The 19,455-nt window shown below is 42.7% G+C and overlaps 1 protein-coding gene across 1 annotated transcript; it reads right to left on the bottom strand.

Annotated features, from left to right (window-relative positions):
- Positions 1-2,400: 2,400 nt before the first annotated feature.
- Positions 2,401-12,699, bottom strand: LOC129838987 (zinc finger protein OZF-like). The gene is made up of 2 exons (XM_055906252.1): positions 12,096-12,699; positions 2,401-5,627 (listed from the first exon to the last, which is right to left on the bottom strand). The coding sequence occupies exons 1-2, from the start codon at positions 12,418-12,420 to the stop codon at positions 4,288-4,290; spliced, it is 1,665 nt and encodes a 554-aa protein (XP_055762227.1). The 5' UTR covers positions 12,421-12,699; the 3' UTR covers positions 2,401-4,287.
- Between the last annotated feature and the right edge of the window lie 6,756 nt (positions 12,700-19,455).

Raw genomic sequence — 19,455 nt, 5'->3', positions numbered from 1 at the left:
CTAAATAGCTAACGTTAGCTGGCTAAGATAACTGCATTTAGCTAATGTTAGCTGGCTGGCTAAGATAACTGCATTTAGCTAATGTTAGCTGGCCGGCTAAGATAACTGCGTATAGCTAATGTTAACTGGCTGGCTAAGATAACTGCGTATAGCTAATGTTAGCTGGCTGGCTAAGATAACTGCGTATAGCTAATGTTAGCTGGCTGGCTAAGATAACTGCATATAGCTAACATTCTTTGGTATTTGGTTAGATGGCGTTATGTATTTCCAAAACGTTGGTTTACTTTAATCACTCAAGTCATGAGTTCAAACGATTGGTTTAATTTGAAGTTCTACATTTGAAGTTATTTCTGTTGTAGTTTACATCATAGGTAATAGGCTGGTCCTCCATATTACTTCACACCTGACTTTGACATTCTTCTGAATTCTGATTGGTTAAATGCAATAACTCCAAAAATAGAACAGTGAGGTTAACTTTGCATTGGGACCTTAAAAATATTTGATTTTATATTTTATAAAAATACAAAACATACACATACAAACAATAACATCATACAAACATAAACTACATCACACCTCCATCTACATTAACTACATCACACCTGCCCAGACCCACTATAACACACCTCCATCTCCATTAACTACATCACACCTGCCCAGACCCACTAGAACACACCTCCATCTCCATTAACTACATCACACCTGTCCAGACCCACTAGAACACACCTCCATCTCCATTAACTACATCACACCTGTCCAGACCCACTAGAACACACCTCCATCTCCATTAACTACATCACACCTGCCCAGACCCACTAGAACACACCTCCATCTCCATTAACTACATCACACCTGCCCAGACCCACTATAACACACCTCCATCTCCATTAACTACATCACACCTGCCCAGACCCACTAGAACACACCTCCATCTCCATTAACTACATCACACCTGCCCAGACCCACTAGAACACACCTCCATCTCCATTAACTACATCACACCTGCCCAGACCCACTAGAACACACCTCCATCTCCATTAACTACATCACACCTGCCCAGACCCACTAGACAACACCTCCATCTCCATTAACTACATCACACCTGCCCAGACCCACTAGAACACACCTCCATTTCCATTAACTACATCACACCTGCCCAGACCCACTAGAACACACGTCCATCTCCATTAACTACATCACACCTGCCCAGACCCACTAGAACACACCTCCATCTCCATTAACTACATCACACCTGCCCAGACCCACTATAAAACACCTCCTTCTCCAGCTCCTGCATCACTGTCCTCCACATGGCCTCAAACTACACCATTTTATTTCTCACCGTCGCCCAGCACTTTACATTTTTAGATAATAAAGCATTTGACCTTTCTATTGCGTTAACAATGGAGGATTGGTTGATTTCCAGTTAAGTATAGTATTTAAGATGATTGAGGAGAAAAGTATCGTCCAACCATCGGGTAACTTGTTTCATGCGCATCAAAGGTGAGGGTGAATTTCAGATGTTTACTGCTTGTATTGATGAAGGAGTGGAATCAATGAAGTTCCTCTGCTGTCCCCTGGAATAGAAGGAACACGTCTAGAATAGAAGGAACAGGTCATCAATGAAACCTTTTTCAGAGCCTGAGGTGCTAGAATGGATTAGAATGGATTGGGCTGACAATCACATTCTTCTCTAACAACCCCACATACAGTTACGCATAATTAGATGCTATTTTTTTTAAACTACAATGACTATAATGACCTGAGCGCCTACTTGTCTTGTCTGTGTTTCTTTTACACCTGCTATGTAAAAGAGACCGAAGAATGTGTAACAGTATAGCTTCCATCCCTCTCCTCGCCCCTACCTGGGCTCGAACCAGGGACTCTGCACACATCAACAACTGCCTCCCACGAAACATCGTTACCATCGCTATTAGCGCACACCCCGCGCTAATAGCGTGTAAAATCTACGTTTCTCCACTCATTCACCCCATCTCTTTATATTGAATATTTATATTCAGTGGCCTGACTGCATCCAGACTATGTCAAAGGCCCATCCTGGTAAATCTGAACCTAATGCAGCTTGGAGTGATCAGATGACAGAAGTCACATTAAGGTGCCAGGTGTAACTGAGGCCATAGATGCTCCATATCCATTACTTTGAATGTTTTATATAATATGACTAAATGTGTTTCTGTGTTGCAGGGGCAGTCAAGAAATGGAACGGCAAGGCCACAGAACATGACATAAGCAGAGCTGTGGGAGACCACCTCAAGCCCCTGGTAGAGCCGGGGGTGGTGTTTACCACTCCACCACACCTTCAGCAGGCTGGAAAAGTGGGATTGATACTTATTTTCATACTAAGAGGGACCAAGAGTCTGTTGATTGGTCATCACTGGGTTAATTTTTTGAAATCAAATCAAGCTTTATTTATACAGCAAATTTCAGACATGGATGCAACACAATGGCTTCACAGGAAAAAACAATGAAAATAAACAGAAATATTGAGGATAAAAAAACGAAGAATAACAACTGAAAGACTAATGAGCATTGTAAGGAAATGACATTGATTAAAATATAAACAATATGATGCTATATCCAACCCAAAATATAAGCTTGTTTTTTAGGAGGGGCTCTGAAAGACACAATGGGGGTGTCCACTGAAAATTGACTAGTAACAACAACTGGGACTTAAAAGACACCCACCATGAGACCCACTAAATCTGCCCAAGAGACAAACAAAAGAAAAACCCACAACAAATTTAAAGACAGGAAGCAAACCAAAAAGGTGGAGCAACTAAAGGTGTTGACTCTCCACATCTATCAAGACAACTAGAGCACTGGGCCAGACACTCTTAAATAGAACCTGGACCAGCTCAGGTGAAACACCTTCCCACTAAAGAGATGGACAAGCCAGCACAGGTGTAACACATACTGACTAACGAGGTGACAGCAATCGGTGTGCCGAAGACACATTTCAGTTGAACAACTGACTAAAAAACAACTTCCATTTCACATAATCAAATACAATGCGTCACCTTCTACAATATAAACATGGTGTCTACTGGCTGTCAACAATTAAAAACAAGAATAAACGCGTATTTCTAAATAATAGTATACAATGGTATTATTTTTCACATTTTTCTTTCTGTAGAATCCTAAAACTCACTAGCTTCTAGAACTCTGGTCCCCTTGGAACGAGCCCAAACAAAATCAAATCAAATCAATCTAATCAAATTGTATTAGTCACATGCGCTGAATACATGTGTAGACCTTACAGTGAAATGCTTACTTACGAGCCCCGAACCAACAGTGCAGTTTAAAAAAAATACGGATAAGAATAAAAGATAAAACTCATCTCCAACACGGAAAAACATGTCAAAATAAATTGTGATCCATGGTAACTGGCTAAAAGCAAAACACAAATCTTTTTAACTGCCCACCCTTGAGACATTCAGCAACCAAGTTGTCCTTACCACGGACATGTCTGATTTCAAGAGGAAACTCCTGCAATATCCGTAGTAACTTTCCACCTCACTGCGGAGCTTCTCTCTCTTTTCAGGGTTCACTAGATAGGCATGTTGTTGGATCGGGATCCAGTCCCCAATGTCATGCTCTAGTACATTTGGGATGGAACATCTGAGAATGAACGCCGATACTCTAAAAGCAGGGCAACAGTGATGCATTTAAATGTAGGGGTTGCTAAACAAAAGGAACGCTACACTTATTTGTCATCACTCATCGCTTTCATGTTGAAATCAATTGTGCCGAGAGGAGGGAGATGAGGTTGCACGTCCTGTTGAAACTAACAGCTCAAAAACCACACGGAATCAGGGAATAATGTGTACATCCCTGTTTAGAGGACAAATTGTAGAAAAGGGCTAGATAACTAGCTACATTTTGAAGTGTTGCATTTTGATTCAAGAGGGTCACCAACGTGGGAAGTGTAACAACTCTTTTTTTGTTAGTCACTTTTTGTTAAGTCACATAAATAGTACTCTTTCAATTCAGAGCCTGGATTTTCCCCTGAGGCTAATATCCATATCATGTTGAAATCAATAGAACAGGGGGCAAACAATTATGGTCCTACATTGTGACATCATTAAAATACTCCTTCTACAATGTTAAAACATTCTACATTGTGACATTAATTCATTGATATCATGAAACAACTCCTTCATGTATGTATTTTCTCAAAATTTGATCAGATATCTTTTATCAGATTATATCTGGTCACAGCTAAGAGATTTCTCTCCTGTGTGTGTTCTCTGCTGTATAGTCAGACTGCTAGATGCTCTCCCCACATTGACCACAGCTATAAGATTTCTCTCCTGTGTTTGTTCTCTGGTGTAATGTCAGATGGCCAGATTGAACAAAACTCTTCCCACATTGATCACAGCTATAAGGTTTCTCTCCTGTGTGTATTCTCAAGTGTAAAGTCAGAGAGCCAGATGTAGTAAAACTCTTCCCACATTGATCACAGCTATAAGGTTTCTCTCCTGTGTGTGTTCTCTGGTGTATAGTCAGATTGCTAGATGTAACAAAACTCTTCCCACATTGACCACAGCTATAAGGTTTATCTCCTGTGTGTGTTCTCTGGTGTATAGTCAGACTACTAGATTGAACAAAACTCTTCCAACATTGATCACAGCTATAAGGTTTATCTCCTGTGTGTGTTCTCTGGTGCACTGTCAGATAGCTAGATCGACCAAAACTCTTCCCACATTGATCACAGCTATAAGATTTCTCTCCTGTGTGTATTCTCTGGTGTAAAGTCAGAGAGCCAGATGTAGTAAAACTCTTCCCACATTGATCACAGCTATAAGATTTCTCTCCTGTGTGTATTCTCTGGTGTAAAGTCAGAGAGCCAGATGTAATAAAACTCTTCCCACATTGATCACAGCTATAAGGTTTCTCTCCCGTGTGTGTTCTCTGGTGCACTGTCAGATCTCCAGATTGACTAAAACTCTTCCCACATTGACCACAGCTATAAGATTTCTCTCCTGTGTGTGTTCTCTGGTGCACTGTCAGATCTCCAGATTGACCAAAACTCTTCCCACATTGATCACAGCTATAAGGTTTATCTCCTGTGTGTGTTCTCTTGTGCACTGTCAGATAACTAGATCGACCAAAACTCTTCCCACATTGACCACAGCTAAAAGGTTTCTCTCCTGTGTGTGTTCTCTGGTGTAAAGTCAGAGCGCTAGATTGAACAAAACTCTTCCCACATTGATCACAGCTATAAGGTTTCTCTCCTGTGTGTATTCTCTGGTGTAAAGTCAGATTGCCAGATGTAGTAAAACTCCTCCCACATTGATCACAGCTATAAGGTTTCTCTCCTGTGTGTATTCTGTGGTGTAAAGTCAGAGAGCCAAACTGACCAAAACTCTTCCCACATTGACCACAGCTATAAGGTTTCTCTCCTGTGTGGATCCTCTGATGAATTTTAATGCCTGCTGATGAGGTGAATCTCTTCCCACAGTCAGAGCAGCAGTGAGTTCTCTTCTCTGTGGATCTCTGCTGGTGTTTCTTGAGGTGTTCTGATCTGGAGAGACTCTTCTCTGCCTCTTCAGCATCATGAGGTTGTTGATGCTCCCCAGAGGATCCACAATAGTCCGGTCTCTCTCCTGTGTGAACAACAACGTCAGACAGATGATTAAAGGCCCACAACAGCAGAAATCCACTGTAAAAGGTGATGCCAACAGAGTAGCCATGATGTTGTACAACAATTGACGTCTGTAATGAATGTTAAAATTATTTGACATTTGTCTTAAAATGAGCAAGAATAGTCATATTGTCTTGTTTTCACATTAGTAGTAACATCTAAGATTGTAGAATAGAAATAAGTTATTCATGTTGTTGAAACTCTCAGCAGTGTTCCAGACGACTTTTGGTCTCCAATACAGGCCTCTTTCTGTGTTTAATAAAACTGCAGTACGAGGGCGATGCACATGCAATTTGATTGCAGAAACTCCTCCCTGCTAATGAGGAAACCGATAGTTATGGGTGTACTATATCTGCCTGGAGAAAAAATGGTGAGCAATTTATTTTTTCACAATGTATTCTGAATAGGGAAAACTCAGGGGAGTAACCTCCATTTCCAGGTTGCTTATGAGTACATTTCACACTACTTTGGATTATAACTAACGCTCGTTTGAATGTCATGTTTAATATGTTTGCTACAGTATTAAGAACCGCGTTAATGACAGTATCCATTTGGGTGTTGTCAATAAAGTTACGATTATTATTATCGTACAAGTTCTCATTTACAACTGCGACCTGGCCAAGATAAAGCAAAGCAGTGCGACAGAAACAACACCACCGAGTTACACGGGGGATAAACAAACGTACAGTCAATAACACAATAGAAAAATCTATATACAGTGTGTGCAAATGGAGTAAGGAGGCACGGCAATAAATAGGCCATAGTAGCGAAGTAACTACAATTTAGCAAATTAACACTGGAGTGATAGATGTGCAGATGATGATGTGCAAGTAGAAATACTGGTGTGCAAAAGAGCAAAAAAGTAAATAAAAACAATATGGGGATGAGGTAGGTAGTTGGATGGGCTATTTACAAATGGGCTGTGTACAGCTGCAGCGATCGGTAAGCTGCTCAGATCGTTGATGCTTAAAGTTAGTGAGGGAGAAATAAGTCTCCAACTTCAGCGATTTTTGCAATTCCTTCCAGTCATTGGCAGCAGAGAACTGGAAGAAAAGGCAGCCAAAAAGGTGTTGGCTTTGGGGATGACCAGTGAGATATACCTGCTGGAGCGCGTGCTATGGGTGGGTGTTGCTATGGTGACCAGTGAGCTGAGTTAAGGCGGCCTAGCAAAGACTTATAGACGACCTGGAGCCAGTGGGTTTGGCGACGAATATGTAGCGAGGGCCCGCCGACGAGAGCATACAGGTCGCCGTGGTGGGTGGTATATGGGGCTTTGGTGACAAAAACGGATGGCACTGTGATAGACTGCAGCCAGTTTGCATAGTAGAGTGTTGGAGGCTATTTTGTAAATGATATCGCCGAAGTCAAGGATCGGTAGGATAGTCAGTTTTACGAGGGTATGTTTGGCAGCGTGAGTGAAGGAGGTTTTGTTGCAAAATAGGAAGCCGATTGTAGATTTAATTTTGGATTGGAGATGCTTAATATTACATTTTACATTTAAGTCATTTAGCAGACGCTCTTATCCAGAGCGACTTACAAATTTGGAAGTTCATACATATTCATCCTGGTCCCCCCGTGGGGAATGAACCCACAACCCTGGCGTTGCAAGCGCCATGCTCTACCAACTGAGCCACACGGGACCGTAATATGAGTCTGGAAGGAGAGTTTAGAGTCTAACCAGATACCTAGGTATTTGTAGTTGTCCACATATTCTAAGTCAGTTGAAGAGCATGCATTTAGTTTTACTTGCGTTTAAGAGTAGTTGGAGGCCACAGAACGAGTGTTGTATGGCATTGAAGCTCGTTTGGAGGTTTGTTAACACAGAGTCCAAAGAAGGGCCAGATGTATACAGAATGGTGTCATCTGAGTAGAGGTGGATCAACAAATCCCCCGCAGTAAGAGCGACATCGCTGATATATACAGAGAAAAGAGTCAGCCCGAGAATTGAACCCTGTGGTACCCCTATAAAGACCGCCAGAGGTCCGGAAAACAGGCCAGGTCAATGAAGACGGTAGCACAATACTGTCTTTTATCGATGGCGGTTATGATATCATTTAGTACCTTGAGTGTGGCTGAGGTGCACCCGTGACCAGCTCAGAAACCGGATTGCACAGCGGAGAAGGTACGGTGGGATTAGAAATGGTCAGTGATCTGTTTGTTAACTTGGATTTCGAAGACTTTAGAAAGGCAGGACAGGATGGATATAGGTCTGTAACAGTTTGGGTCTAGAGTGTTACCCCCATCTTTAGGAATCTCGGACGATATGAAAGAGAGGTTGAACAGACTACTAATAGGGGTTGCAACAATGGCGGTCGATAATTTTAGAAAGAGAGGGTCCAGATTGTCTAGCCCAGCTGATTTGTACAGGTCCAGGTTTTTCAGCTCTTTCAGAACATCAGCGATCTGGATTTGGGTGAAGGAGAGGCTTGGGCAAGTAGCTGCGGGGGGTGCGGAGCTGTTGGCCGGGGTTGGGGTAGCCAGAAGGAAAGCATGGCCAGCCGTAGAGAAATGGTTATTGAAATTCTCAATTATCGTGGATTTATCGGTGGTGACAGTGTTTCCTAGCCTAGCGTTCCTAACTGACTGTGTGTATTGATTCCTGACTTCTCTGAAAAGTTGCATATCGCGGGGACTATTCGATGCTAGTGCAGTACGCCACAGGATGTTTTTGTGCTGGTCGAGCGCAGTCAGGTCTAGAGTGAACCAAGGGCTATATCTGTTCTTAGTTCTACATTTTTTAAAGGGGCATGCTTATTTAAGATGGTGAGGAAATTACTTTTAAAGAACAACCAGGCATCCTCTACTGACGGGATGAGGGCAATATCCTTCCAGGATACCCGGGCCAGGTCGATTAGAAAGACCTGCTTGCAGAAGTGTTTTAGGGAGCATTTGACAGTGATGAGGGGTGGTCGTTTGACCGCGGACCCATAACGGATGCAGGCAATGATCGCTGAGATCCTGATTGAAAACAGCAGAGGTGTATTTGGAGGGCAAGTTGGTCAGGATAATATCTATGAGGGTGCCCATGTTTACGGATTTAGGGTTGTACCTGGTGCGTTCCTTGATAATTTGTGTGAGATTGAGGGCATCTAGTTTGGATTGTAGGATGGCCGGGGTGTAAAGCATATCCCAGTTTAGGTCACCTAGCAGAACAAACTGAAGATAGATGGGGGGCAATCGATTCACATATGGTGTCCAGGGCACAGCTGGGAGCTGAGGGGGGTCTATAACAGGCAGCAACACTGAGAGAATTATTTCTGGAGAGATTCATTTTTAAAATATGAAGCTCGAAATGTTTGGGCATAAACCTGGAAAGTATGACAGAACTATGCAGGCCATCTCTCTAGTAGATTGCAACTCCTCCCCCTTTGGCAGTTCTATCTTGATGGAAAATGATGTAGTTGGGGATGGAAATTTCTGAAATTTTGGTGGCCTTCCAAAACCAGGATTCAGACACGGCAAGGACATCAAGGTTGGCGGAGTGTGCTAAAGCAGTGTGTTACGAATCCCTTTGGTCCGGCAGTCTAGGGGGAAGGTAACGAGACCCGTAACATAACTCATGCAAAATGTAACAGTGACAAGTAACGGTGAGAACGAAATAACCACAGACACCTAAGTTACCGTCAAACACACAGGGTTTATTTCTAAACACACGGTAAAGGGGGGCAGGATAAGGTGCTGAGCTGGACCCAAGGAAAGAAACAATAAGTATCCAAAAACACCCCTAAGCTAGTCTAGCCTATTTCAACAACAGCTAACTAACTAACCAAAAATACAGTGGGTGGTCCAACCCAGTTCTAACTAGTGTATTTAACAACGTTTACCTACGGGTAGTGTATGCCCATGGGCGAACTGTCTGGTTACCCCCTTTTCCCACTATCAAACAAACATTCAAACACCATAACAAACACAATACTCACAGGTGGGGACAAAGTGACATGTAGATGCTAAACCACACAATAGATCTACAGACATATGACATTTACAGAGAGATTGCTCCAGAGAAAACAACTGACAGGGTTTTTAAACCAAGGGAAAGGGAATTTGATTGGGTAGGAGAAAAAGAGGTGTCTTCTGATTAGCGACTGATTGATGACTGATTGGGGAATGATGATGGTCACCTGTGAGTAGGGGAGAAGGAGAGAAAAGAAATACACACAGGATACACACAGAATACCTGTATCCGTAACACAGTGAGTAAAACAAACTTAGGGAGGAGGCTTCTGATGTTAACATGCATGAAACCAATGCTTTTACGGTTACAGAAGTCAGCAAATGAGAGCGCCTAGGGACACGCAGGGCCTGGGTTAACCTCTACATCACCCGAGGAACAGAGGAGAATGATGAGGGTACGGCTAAAGGCTATCAGAACTGGTTGTCTAGTGCGTTGTGAACAGAGAATAAAAGGAGCAGGTTTCTGGGCGTGGTAGGATAGATTCAAGGCATAATGTACAGACAGGGGTATGGTAGAGTGTGGGTACAGTAGAGGTAAACCTAGGCATTGAGTGACAATAAGAGGTTGCATCTCTGGAGGCACCAGTTATGCTAGGTAAGGTCACCGCATGTGTGAGAGGTGGGACAAAAGAGTTCTCTGAGGCATGTTGAGTGGGACTAGGGGCTCCGCAGTAAAATAAAACAATGATAACTACCCTAAACAACAGTATACAAGGCATATTGACATTAGAGAGAGACAAAGCGAGGCATAAAGCAATCACAGGTGTTGATTGGGAGAGCAAGTTAAGACAACAACGGGTAAGACAACAACAACAGGTAAAATGGCAATGAATGGGCAGAGAGGGTCAGTTAACTACACAAAGGGCCTGAGTTCGAGGCTGGGGCCGACAGATAAACAAAATGGAGTACCGTGATTAATGAACAGTCCAGCAGGCATTAGCTATGTAGCTAAGTGATCATAGGCACCAGATCAGTAGAAATGGTGAGATAACTTGGCACCAAATGGAAAAGTGTTGCTGACTGCTGGTGTAGCCTATTACCAGAAACCATAGGAGCATAACGACTGCTGGTGTAGTCTATTACCAGAAACTATAGGAGCATAACAACTGCTGGTGTGGCCTATTACCAGAAACAATAGGAGCATAACGACTGCTGGTGTAGTCTATTACCAGAAACTATAGGAGCATAACGACTGCTGGTGTAGTCTATTACCAGAAACTATAGGAGCATAACGACTGCTGGTGTAGTCTATTACCAGAAGCTATAGGAGCATAACGACTGCTGGTTTAGTCTATTACCAGAAACTATAGGAGCATAACGACTGCTGGTGTAGCCTATTACCAGAAACCATAGGAGTACAACGACTGCTGGTGTATTCTATTACCAGAAACTATAGGAGTACAACGACTGCTGGTGTATTCTATTACCAGAAACTATAGGAGCATAACGACTGCTGGTGTAGCCTATTACCAGAAACTATAGGAGCATAACGACTGCTGGTGTAGCCTATTACCAGAAACTATAGGAGCATAACGACTGCTGGTGTAGCCTATTACCAGAAACTATAGGAGCCTAACGACTGCTGGTGTAGCCTTTTACCAGAAACTATAGGAGCATAACGACTGCTGGTGTAGCCTATTACCAGAAACTTTAGGAGCATAACATCAGAATTTACGAAGGCAAGCAGCAGCGGGAGGAGGAAGAGTTTTTTTCTGATGGTTAGGCTATCTTGATCTCTGGCTCCCGAGTCATTTGTGTGTCTTAATTATTTAATCAAACAGCGTGCTTAAAGCATCAGACCAGTTCAGTACATATAGTTGATTTAATTAAAACACATGGGGTGTGTCTATATATGGGAAAATACACGTTGTAACATTTCTACCAATCGGTGGGTAGAAAGAAAAGACGACTCTTGGTTGACCCAAGATTTTTTTAGTTGGGGCCCTAGTGCATTCATTAAATTCAGACCGCTTCCTTTTTTACACATTTTGTTACGTTACTTATTCTGAATTAGATTTTCTTTTAATAATTAAAGGAAAATGTTAAATATTTTAGAAATGCTTGAGACTCAATTAAATCAATTAATCATGTTTTGAGGATATACAGTGTTTGTTTACATTTACTGATAAACATTGGAGTAAAAAAAGCTTATATTTTGGGTTCTGATGGGGTACGACAGTTGAACTAAGCTCATGAGGCATTTATAAGTGAAGAAACAATGGGTACATATCATTAATGTATAAGTCCCAAAATGGATGTTACAACTGCTGATCGCCCCTCTAAGAGTACATCTTGGACTACAATATTTCAGGCATTGTCAATGGATGCATTTGATCAATTGTTAACGTTTTGTTGATGGTCCAGTCTTGATGTTCTACACGTTACAGTGTAGCTTCAGCCATTCGTACAGAACAACATTAAAGTGTAGAACCCCTTTACTGCATATTGGTTCAACGACTGCAGAGATGGTACTTACTGGTGTTAAACAGATCTCCAACCGCCTCTTCTGCCTCCAATGTGACAGTAATCTCCCCCTCCTCTTTCACACCAAAAACTGCATCCTCCTCTTTCTCTTCCTCCTCTTCTTTTACTGTAACATCCTCCTCCTCTTTCACTCTGAACGCCTCTTCCTCTTCTTTCACAGTAACGTCTTTCTCTTCTTTCACGGTAACAGCCTCACCCTCTACTTGTTTTTGTATTGTAACAGCCTCCTCTTCCTCCTCCTCTTTCACAATACCTTCTTTCTCCGTCCAGCAGACTGCCACTTCTTTAGCAGGAGGAGAGTAGCTTAGTGAACTCATGGTCGGAGATGTTAGCTAGCTTGCATTAGCGACTAGCCTAGTTCTAAGCTAACTTAGAACTAGTTCTAAGCTAATTTAGCAAACCAGCTAGCTGACAAACAACGTACATATATAATTGAATGGGCCAACAAGTACATACGACAGAAGTGTGTTTCAAACACATCGACTAATATACACCAAAACAGTGTAAAGAGCGTGAATGTTGTAGCTATGTTTGCTAGAAAGCTACCGAGGTGTCTGACTAGCTGTTGTTGTTGAAGGAGCGTCCCGTCCACTAGATTATACTTCACATTGGCAGCATCGCCTGAATCTAAGACGCACATCGCCATCTGCTGACTGGAGTGGGTAACGCAGTTGAGGAACCAAAAGTGTATTTTTCATTTATTTCAATAAACGTTTAATATTATATTATGTCGTTCAAAGAGAAGCATGTGTTGATTGAAAAGGAGAAGACAAAGCTAAACGATGTGCAATGTGCTCACATAGAACACTGTCTTAGTCTGTTTCTGCGTAGTTACAGATGTGTAGATAAATGGATCAAGTCATATGCAGGGCAGTACATGGAACTCACATGTCAGCTGGCGAGGTGGGGTGCATGGAGCGGCGGACCTTGCAGAAAGCCTCGTGCTCTATGTTCATTGTTTTTAGGCCAGTGTTTACTTCCCAGGTCTGCAGTATGAAACAGGAAGTGCCCTTAGTGTAATTTCACAACAGATCTATCCTGCTGTGCTAACCAGTTGTTGAAAGGCTAGTAAAGAGCTCACTAACTTGTATGTCTCTAACTCTCATTCTCTTACCAGCCGAGCGAGGTTGTTTCCCTCCGCCAGGGTTTCCTTCCACACCCTTCAAATAAAACACAGAGCAATTCAACTTTCCTGGCTTCTGATTTTTCTGTTGTTTATTTTACCCACACCCCCTGGAGTGCTGCTGGTGGCAGGGAATGGCAGTGAAGGTGAGTGCTGACGTGGTACTCGCCTCTCCCTAAGGGATTTTTTGCCCTGAGACACCAGCCAGTTGCTCATGTGCTCTGTGGTGACATGGGGCGGGACCTGGCCTTGACTCTGGAGCAGCAGATAGTGGACCATGAGCTTCTTCTGCAAGATGAGGTAAGGTGTGAGACCGTGCCACGAAATACCATATCATGTGCTTTCAGAAGGGCCTCTCGCAACATTTCACTCATGCCTGACAATTAGCAAGTGATAATAAGAACTCTTATGACCAACTTCTCTAAACTGTCTTGAAATACAACTCTCTTTCTGTTGTTTATGTTTTTGTGGGATGAATCTTACCTGTTTATTGTAATATATTTCCTCCCAGCAGGCCTGCAGAGTCTGAAAATAAAGGCTGCTTCTACAGAATTCCTTTGAAGATAATGAAAATAATTATGCTTTGTTATGCACATTATGCACAGGCATTTACAGTATGCTAAAATGAATTTCTCCTAAGATTACCTTTGTGGGACCATAAGTGAACTCCGGAATGCACCAAACCCTATCCATGGTAAGATGGGGAAGAAATGCAGCGCTATAGATATACGAGATGCTCTAGAGATACCAGGAATGACTTAAAGTCGCAAATGATCAATGACTGTGGAGTCGTCCAATATGCTGCACTTAGAATTGAGTTGTAGGCGATGTTTGGCGCAAAATAGAAATGTTACATTCTATTGCCATGGAGAAATGGAATGTGTAGAACACATGGAGAAATGGAATGAAAGATTAAGCTCTTTATTATGTCATAATGTGTATATGAGGACATAGGAGCCCGTCCCGATTCATGACGCGATTATCCAGGTGCATGTTGCTTAGACCTACTAATCCAACCTTGGTTTACAAGTTAAATACATAGATTTGTATAGGCATATATAAACAAATCGACCACATCCGCACCCATGATTGTCAATTGAAAATGTCGTTGTTGTGTTATCCTGTTGTGCGCCTTGAGTGTCAGTCCGCTTAAGCACATTATTCCAATATTTCTGAGCTCTGAATTGACACAATTAACACTTTTGCAAAAATATTCGGTTAAAAATAAGATTTTGAATGACAATAAACGTATGACTTGGATTGTATGCATAATAGTGTAGTAAACAATATCGCTCAGCGTGGGAACTTTTGGTGTTTATAAATTATCTGTTATAAGTCTCCATGGCACGTATCACTTCGTTGTCTTGTTGGTAATAGTAAAAATGCATGACAGTCCGCATTTTAATGGTCTAACAGGTGTTTATAATTTTGTTTCTCACATTAAACATACATTTGAGAACTGAATTGCTTACAGTTGTACCTATGATGCACAGACACACTAAATCTGTACAGTGTAGTTTGAATAGTGAGTTTCAATTATTTGCAGATGTATTCAGTATTATTTACAAATCGAAAGATGTAACATTTGAAATGAATGTGGCAGAACAGTTTAGCATAGAGTTCCTGTGGGAGTCTTCTCCTTCAGTCTTTTTGGCTCCTAGGCCTCGTTTCTCATTACATGGGATTTCCCCAGTGCCAACTTCACATGAGATGGCCGCTGTCTACTGTCATGTGGTGCTGAATGACAGATATCGCTATGTTGATATTGCTGCTGTCCATGGTCCTGAAATATACAATCTTGGCTTGCATATGTACCACCGTCCAAACTTGACCCCCTAATACTAATCTCTCACACACTTTTGAACATTGCACAACCTGCAACAAGACACTGAAAGAGCATTTTATTCCAAGTGTGTTTGTGTTTGAATAAAGACCCGAAGAATGAAATCAATGTGTGGATGTTGATTGGACAATATATATGTGCTTTGCAGAAGCCATTTTTTGCATTCCCTGTAGCTGTATTTTACTGGAGCATGATTAGATTGCTTTGTTTAAGCCAGAATGAAGATTTGGTCTGAGAAACTATGCCGATTATAGCATGATTGCCTTATTTAAATAAAATTAAAAAGCAATGTTTATATGACCCCCTTTCAATGAGTCGGGATGGTTTACAGAAGATATTCCTATTTGGTAAAAGATCAATTCCATATATTGCCAAGAAAAGCTCAAATAATCAAAGAGAAACAACAGTCCATCGTTACTTAAGACATGAAGGTCAGTCAATACGGAAAATTTCAAGAACTTTGAAAGTTTCAGCTAGTGCAGTCGCAAAAACCATGAAGCGCTATGATGAAACTGGCGCTCATGAGGACTGCCACAGGAAAGGAAGACCCAGAGTTACCTCTGCTGCAGAGGATAAATTCAGTAGAGTTAACTGCACCTCAGATTGGAGCCCAAATAAATGCCCCACAGAGTTCAAGAAACACACACATCTCAACATACACTGTTCAGAGGAGACTGCGTGAATCAGACCTTCATGGTCGAATTGCTCCATTGAAACCACAACTAAAGGACGGACACCAATAATAAGAAGAGACTTGCTTGGGCCAAGAAACACGAGCAATGGGCCAAGAACACCGGTTCTCCCCATTAAGCAGCGAGTCGGAGTCTGAGGCCGAGCCTTCTTTGGAGGGAGTCTGAAGTTCGATCTCTAGCGATGAGTGTGGGGTCTGTCCCGTGGTGGTGTCCCCCTCCCTCCTAAGGAGGAGCCACTGAGATGTGATGAGCCCAAGGAAGATCACTCTGCAAGGACGGGATAGGACACATCACAACATTGCTGCTCATTCATATTCAAATACACCTCAGAGTACGGACACAAACATGGACGCCAACCGCCCCACACACATAATGAACTTACCTGTACATATCAGAATCATACATTCGACAGCCACCTCTTCCCCCCACATGTATTGATCCCCCACCTCAAACATGTTGAGTCAATTCCAGATGCTGGAATGGTGCTGGAATGCAGGTGCAGTAGGGCCTAGTATGTAATGATGTGATACCATGTGTAGCCCATATCCTGTGTTGGTGTTTTCAAAAATGTTATTTAACTTTTATTTAAACAGGGAGTCACATTGAGAATAAACATCTATTTTACAAGAGTGCCCTGTAAAAGCTGAAGTCATATTGAACAACTACCAGAGAGAACCTTCTCTACATAGGAATTGCATACCATATTTTTCCCATACATCAAAATAATACTTTATTGTCAATCAGCAATTACTTACATAGATAAGGCCTCAACAAGGCCCCAGTTAATGGTTGAAAATAACTTATGTCCGTGCCAATGAGTTACACTGAGTGTATAAAATATTAAGAACACCTGCTCTTTCCATGACAAATGCTGACCAGGTGAATCCAGGTTAAAGCTATAATCCCGTATGGATGTCACTAGTTAAATCCACTTAAATCAGTTTTGATAAAGAGGGGGAGCAAGGTTTAAAAAAATATTGTAAGGCTTGAGACAATTGAGACATGGATTGTGTATGTGTGCCATTCAGAGGGTGAATGGGCAAGACAGAATATTTACGTGCCTTTCAACGGGGCATGGTAGTAGGTGCCAGGGGTACCAGTTTGTGTCAAGAACTGCAACGCTGCTGTTTTTTTTACACTGAACACTTTCCCCATGTGTATCAAGAATGGTCACCCACTCAAAAGACATACAGCCAACTTGACACAACTGTGGGAAGCATTGGAGTCAACATGGCCCAGCATCCCTGTGGATGTTTTGTACACTTAGTACATTAATAGTATTGGTACCGTGTTCTTGCCGTAACCTGTAAAGCTGGAGCAGCCTGCGAGGCAGGGGGAGGTGTAGGTGATGCCGTTGTCTGAACACACAGGGTCCCACTCCCCAGCCAAGCAGGAGCAGTCTCTGTTACTCTGACAACAGGCTGCCATCATATACCAGGGGACCTGGTGGACAGACAAAATGGCTGGTAATAATGATGTTTAAATAAGTGTTGCTGAACTATCATAGGCACATTGTCAGATCTCCCCAAGGAGATGTGGGTATGGAGTCAGGCGCAGGAGAAACACGTTCCAAAGAAGCTAGCTAGAACTAGCTCAAAAAACAACAGGAACACCGGACTACAGCAATAGCCACGAAAACCCCACTCAGACACAGTCTAGGGAAAAACAACTGTAAAACATGAGCTAATAAAAACGAAACCCAAACTCACTGACAGTTCAAACTAAAACAATCCCGCACAAAACCCCAAAAGAAATGTCGAATGAAATACCCCCCTAATTAACCAAAATGAAACCAGATGAAACACAAAAACAGACATAACCAGAAGAAAAGGAAAAAGGATCGGTGGCAGCTAGTAGACCGGCGACGACGACCGCCGAGCCCCGCCCGAACAGGGAAAGGAGCCACCTTCGGTGGAAGTCGTGACACACAGTGACAAAACAGCCAGGATTCCTGGCTCAGTAACAACCATACTGTATACTCCCACAAGAGGGAGCCCCGGCACAAGCCCACGTGTGTTTTGGTCTAACTCTCCCTCATATTCCACTGATCAAAACTTTTGTTTTTATAAACCCACCAACCAACCAACCAATCAGGTGTCATATTTACTCGTTGTAGGACACTGTCAGACCAGCCACCTGAACGTTGTCACACTTAGTGCCAGACTGCAGAGGGAGGAGGACGTAGGCCATGAAGGAGGTGACGAAAGACAGCTGGGCTCCAGACACAACGCCAAGCTTATACCTCTTCATCAGTAGACCTCCCAGGAATATCCCCACCGCACGCACAGGCAGGTTCAACTCACCTGGAAAAGTTATACTCACACGTCTATAGTGCTACCAGTGTGCTGGAGTTTCATTTTCACTCATATTCAACAAACCTACAGGGGATGGGAGAGAACAAAAAAGTGTATTTAATACCATTTAACATCAATACTGACAGGATGGAACATTTCAGCTGGAGCATGTCCAGGTTTCTATGGCTTCGTTGAGACAGGCAGTGGCACTCATTTTGAGAGCTCTGTGTTCCAATGCCTTCCTATCGCATATGTGAAGTCACATCAATAAGACCTCTTTTTCTATGTCTTCCCTAAGGTGTCAACAGCCTTTAGACGTAGTTTCAGGCCTTTATTTTGAAGGATGAGCCTGCAAGAGCACATTGGGTAAGTGGACAGGTGGGGGCGCTCCGGGTAATTTTTGCGCAAATCTGAAAGGTAGCCATTGTCTCTCTCGCTCCTAGTGAAAAGCCAACTGTCCCGGTTGATTTATTATCGAATAGATATGTGAAAAACACAATGAAGTTGGATCAAAAACAACGTTTGACATGTTTATGTGGACATTATGGATATAATTTGGAATTTTTTCCGCCGTTGTCGCGAACGCTTTTTCCGGTGGATTCCTGGTCATGACGCATTACACAAATGGAGGTATTTGAATATAAAACATATCTTTATGGAACAAAAGGAACATTTGCTGTCTAACTGGGAGTCTCGTGAGTGAAACCAACCGAAGATCAACAAAGGTAAACGATTAATTTGATTGCTTTGCTGGTTTTTGTTACCGAGTGTAACGCTGTCTATCTCTTCCTCCTCATCTGACGAGGAGAGGCGAGAAGGATCGGAGGACCAATACGCAGAGTGGTAAGTTTCCATGTTTTAATATAATCCACGAAAACAAGACACAATACAAAATAACAAAAGAACTAACCGAAACAGTCTCGTGTGGCGACAAACACTGACACGGAAGACAAACACCCACAAACCAACAGTGAAAACAGGCAACCTAAATATGGCTCCCAATCAGAGACAATGCAAAACACCTGCCTCTGATTGAGAACCATATCAGGCTAAATGAACAAACCTAAACATAGAAACAAATAACATAGACTGCCCATCCCAACTCACGCCCTGACCATACTAAATAAGGACAAAACGAGGGAAAATAAAGGTCAGAACGTGACAGTACCCCCCCCCCCCCCAAAGGTGCGGACTCCGGCCGCAAAACCTAAACCTATAGGGGAGGGTCTGGGTGGGCGTCTGTCCGCGGTGGCGGCTCTGGCGTGGGACGTGGACCCCACTTCACCATTGTTTTTGTCCGCCTCCTTAATCGCCCCCGTGGCCTCTTATGAGCGGCGATCCTCGCCGCCGACCTTGGCCTGGGAACCCTAGCCATGGGTCCTGAATGGACGGGAGATTCA

Source organism: Salvelinus fontinalis, chromosome 40 (assembly GCF_029448725.1).
Source record: "Salvelinus fontinalis isolate EN_2023a chromosome 40, ASM2944872v1, whole genome shotgun sequence".
NCBI lineage: Eukaryota > Metazoa > Chordata > Actinopteri > Salmoniformes > Salmonidae > Salvelinus > Salvelinus fontinalis.
This window is presented reverse-complemented; position numbering and strand designations above follow the sequence as displayed.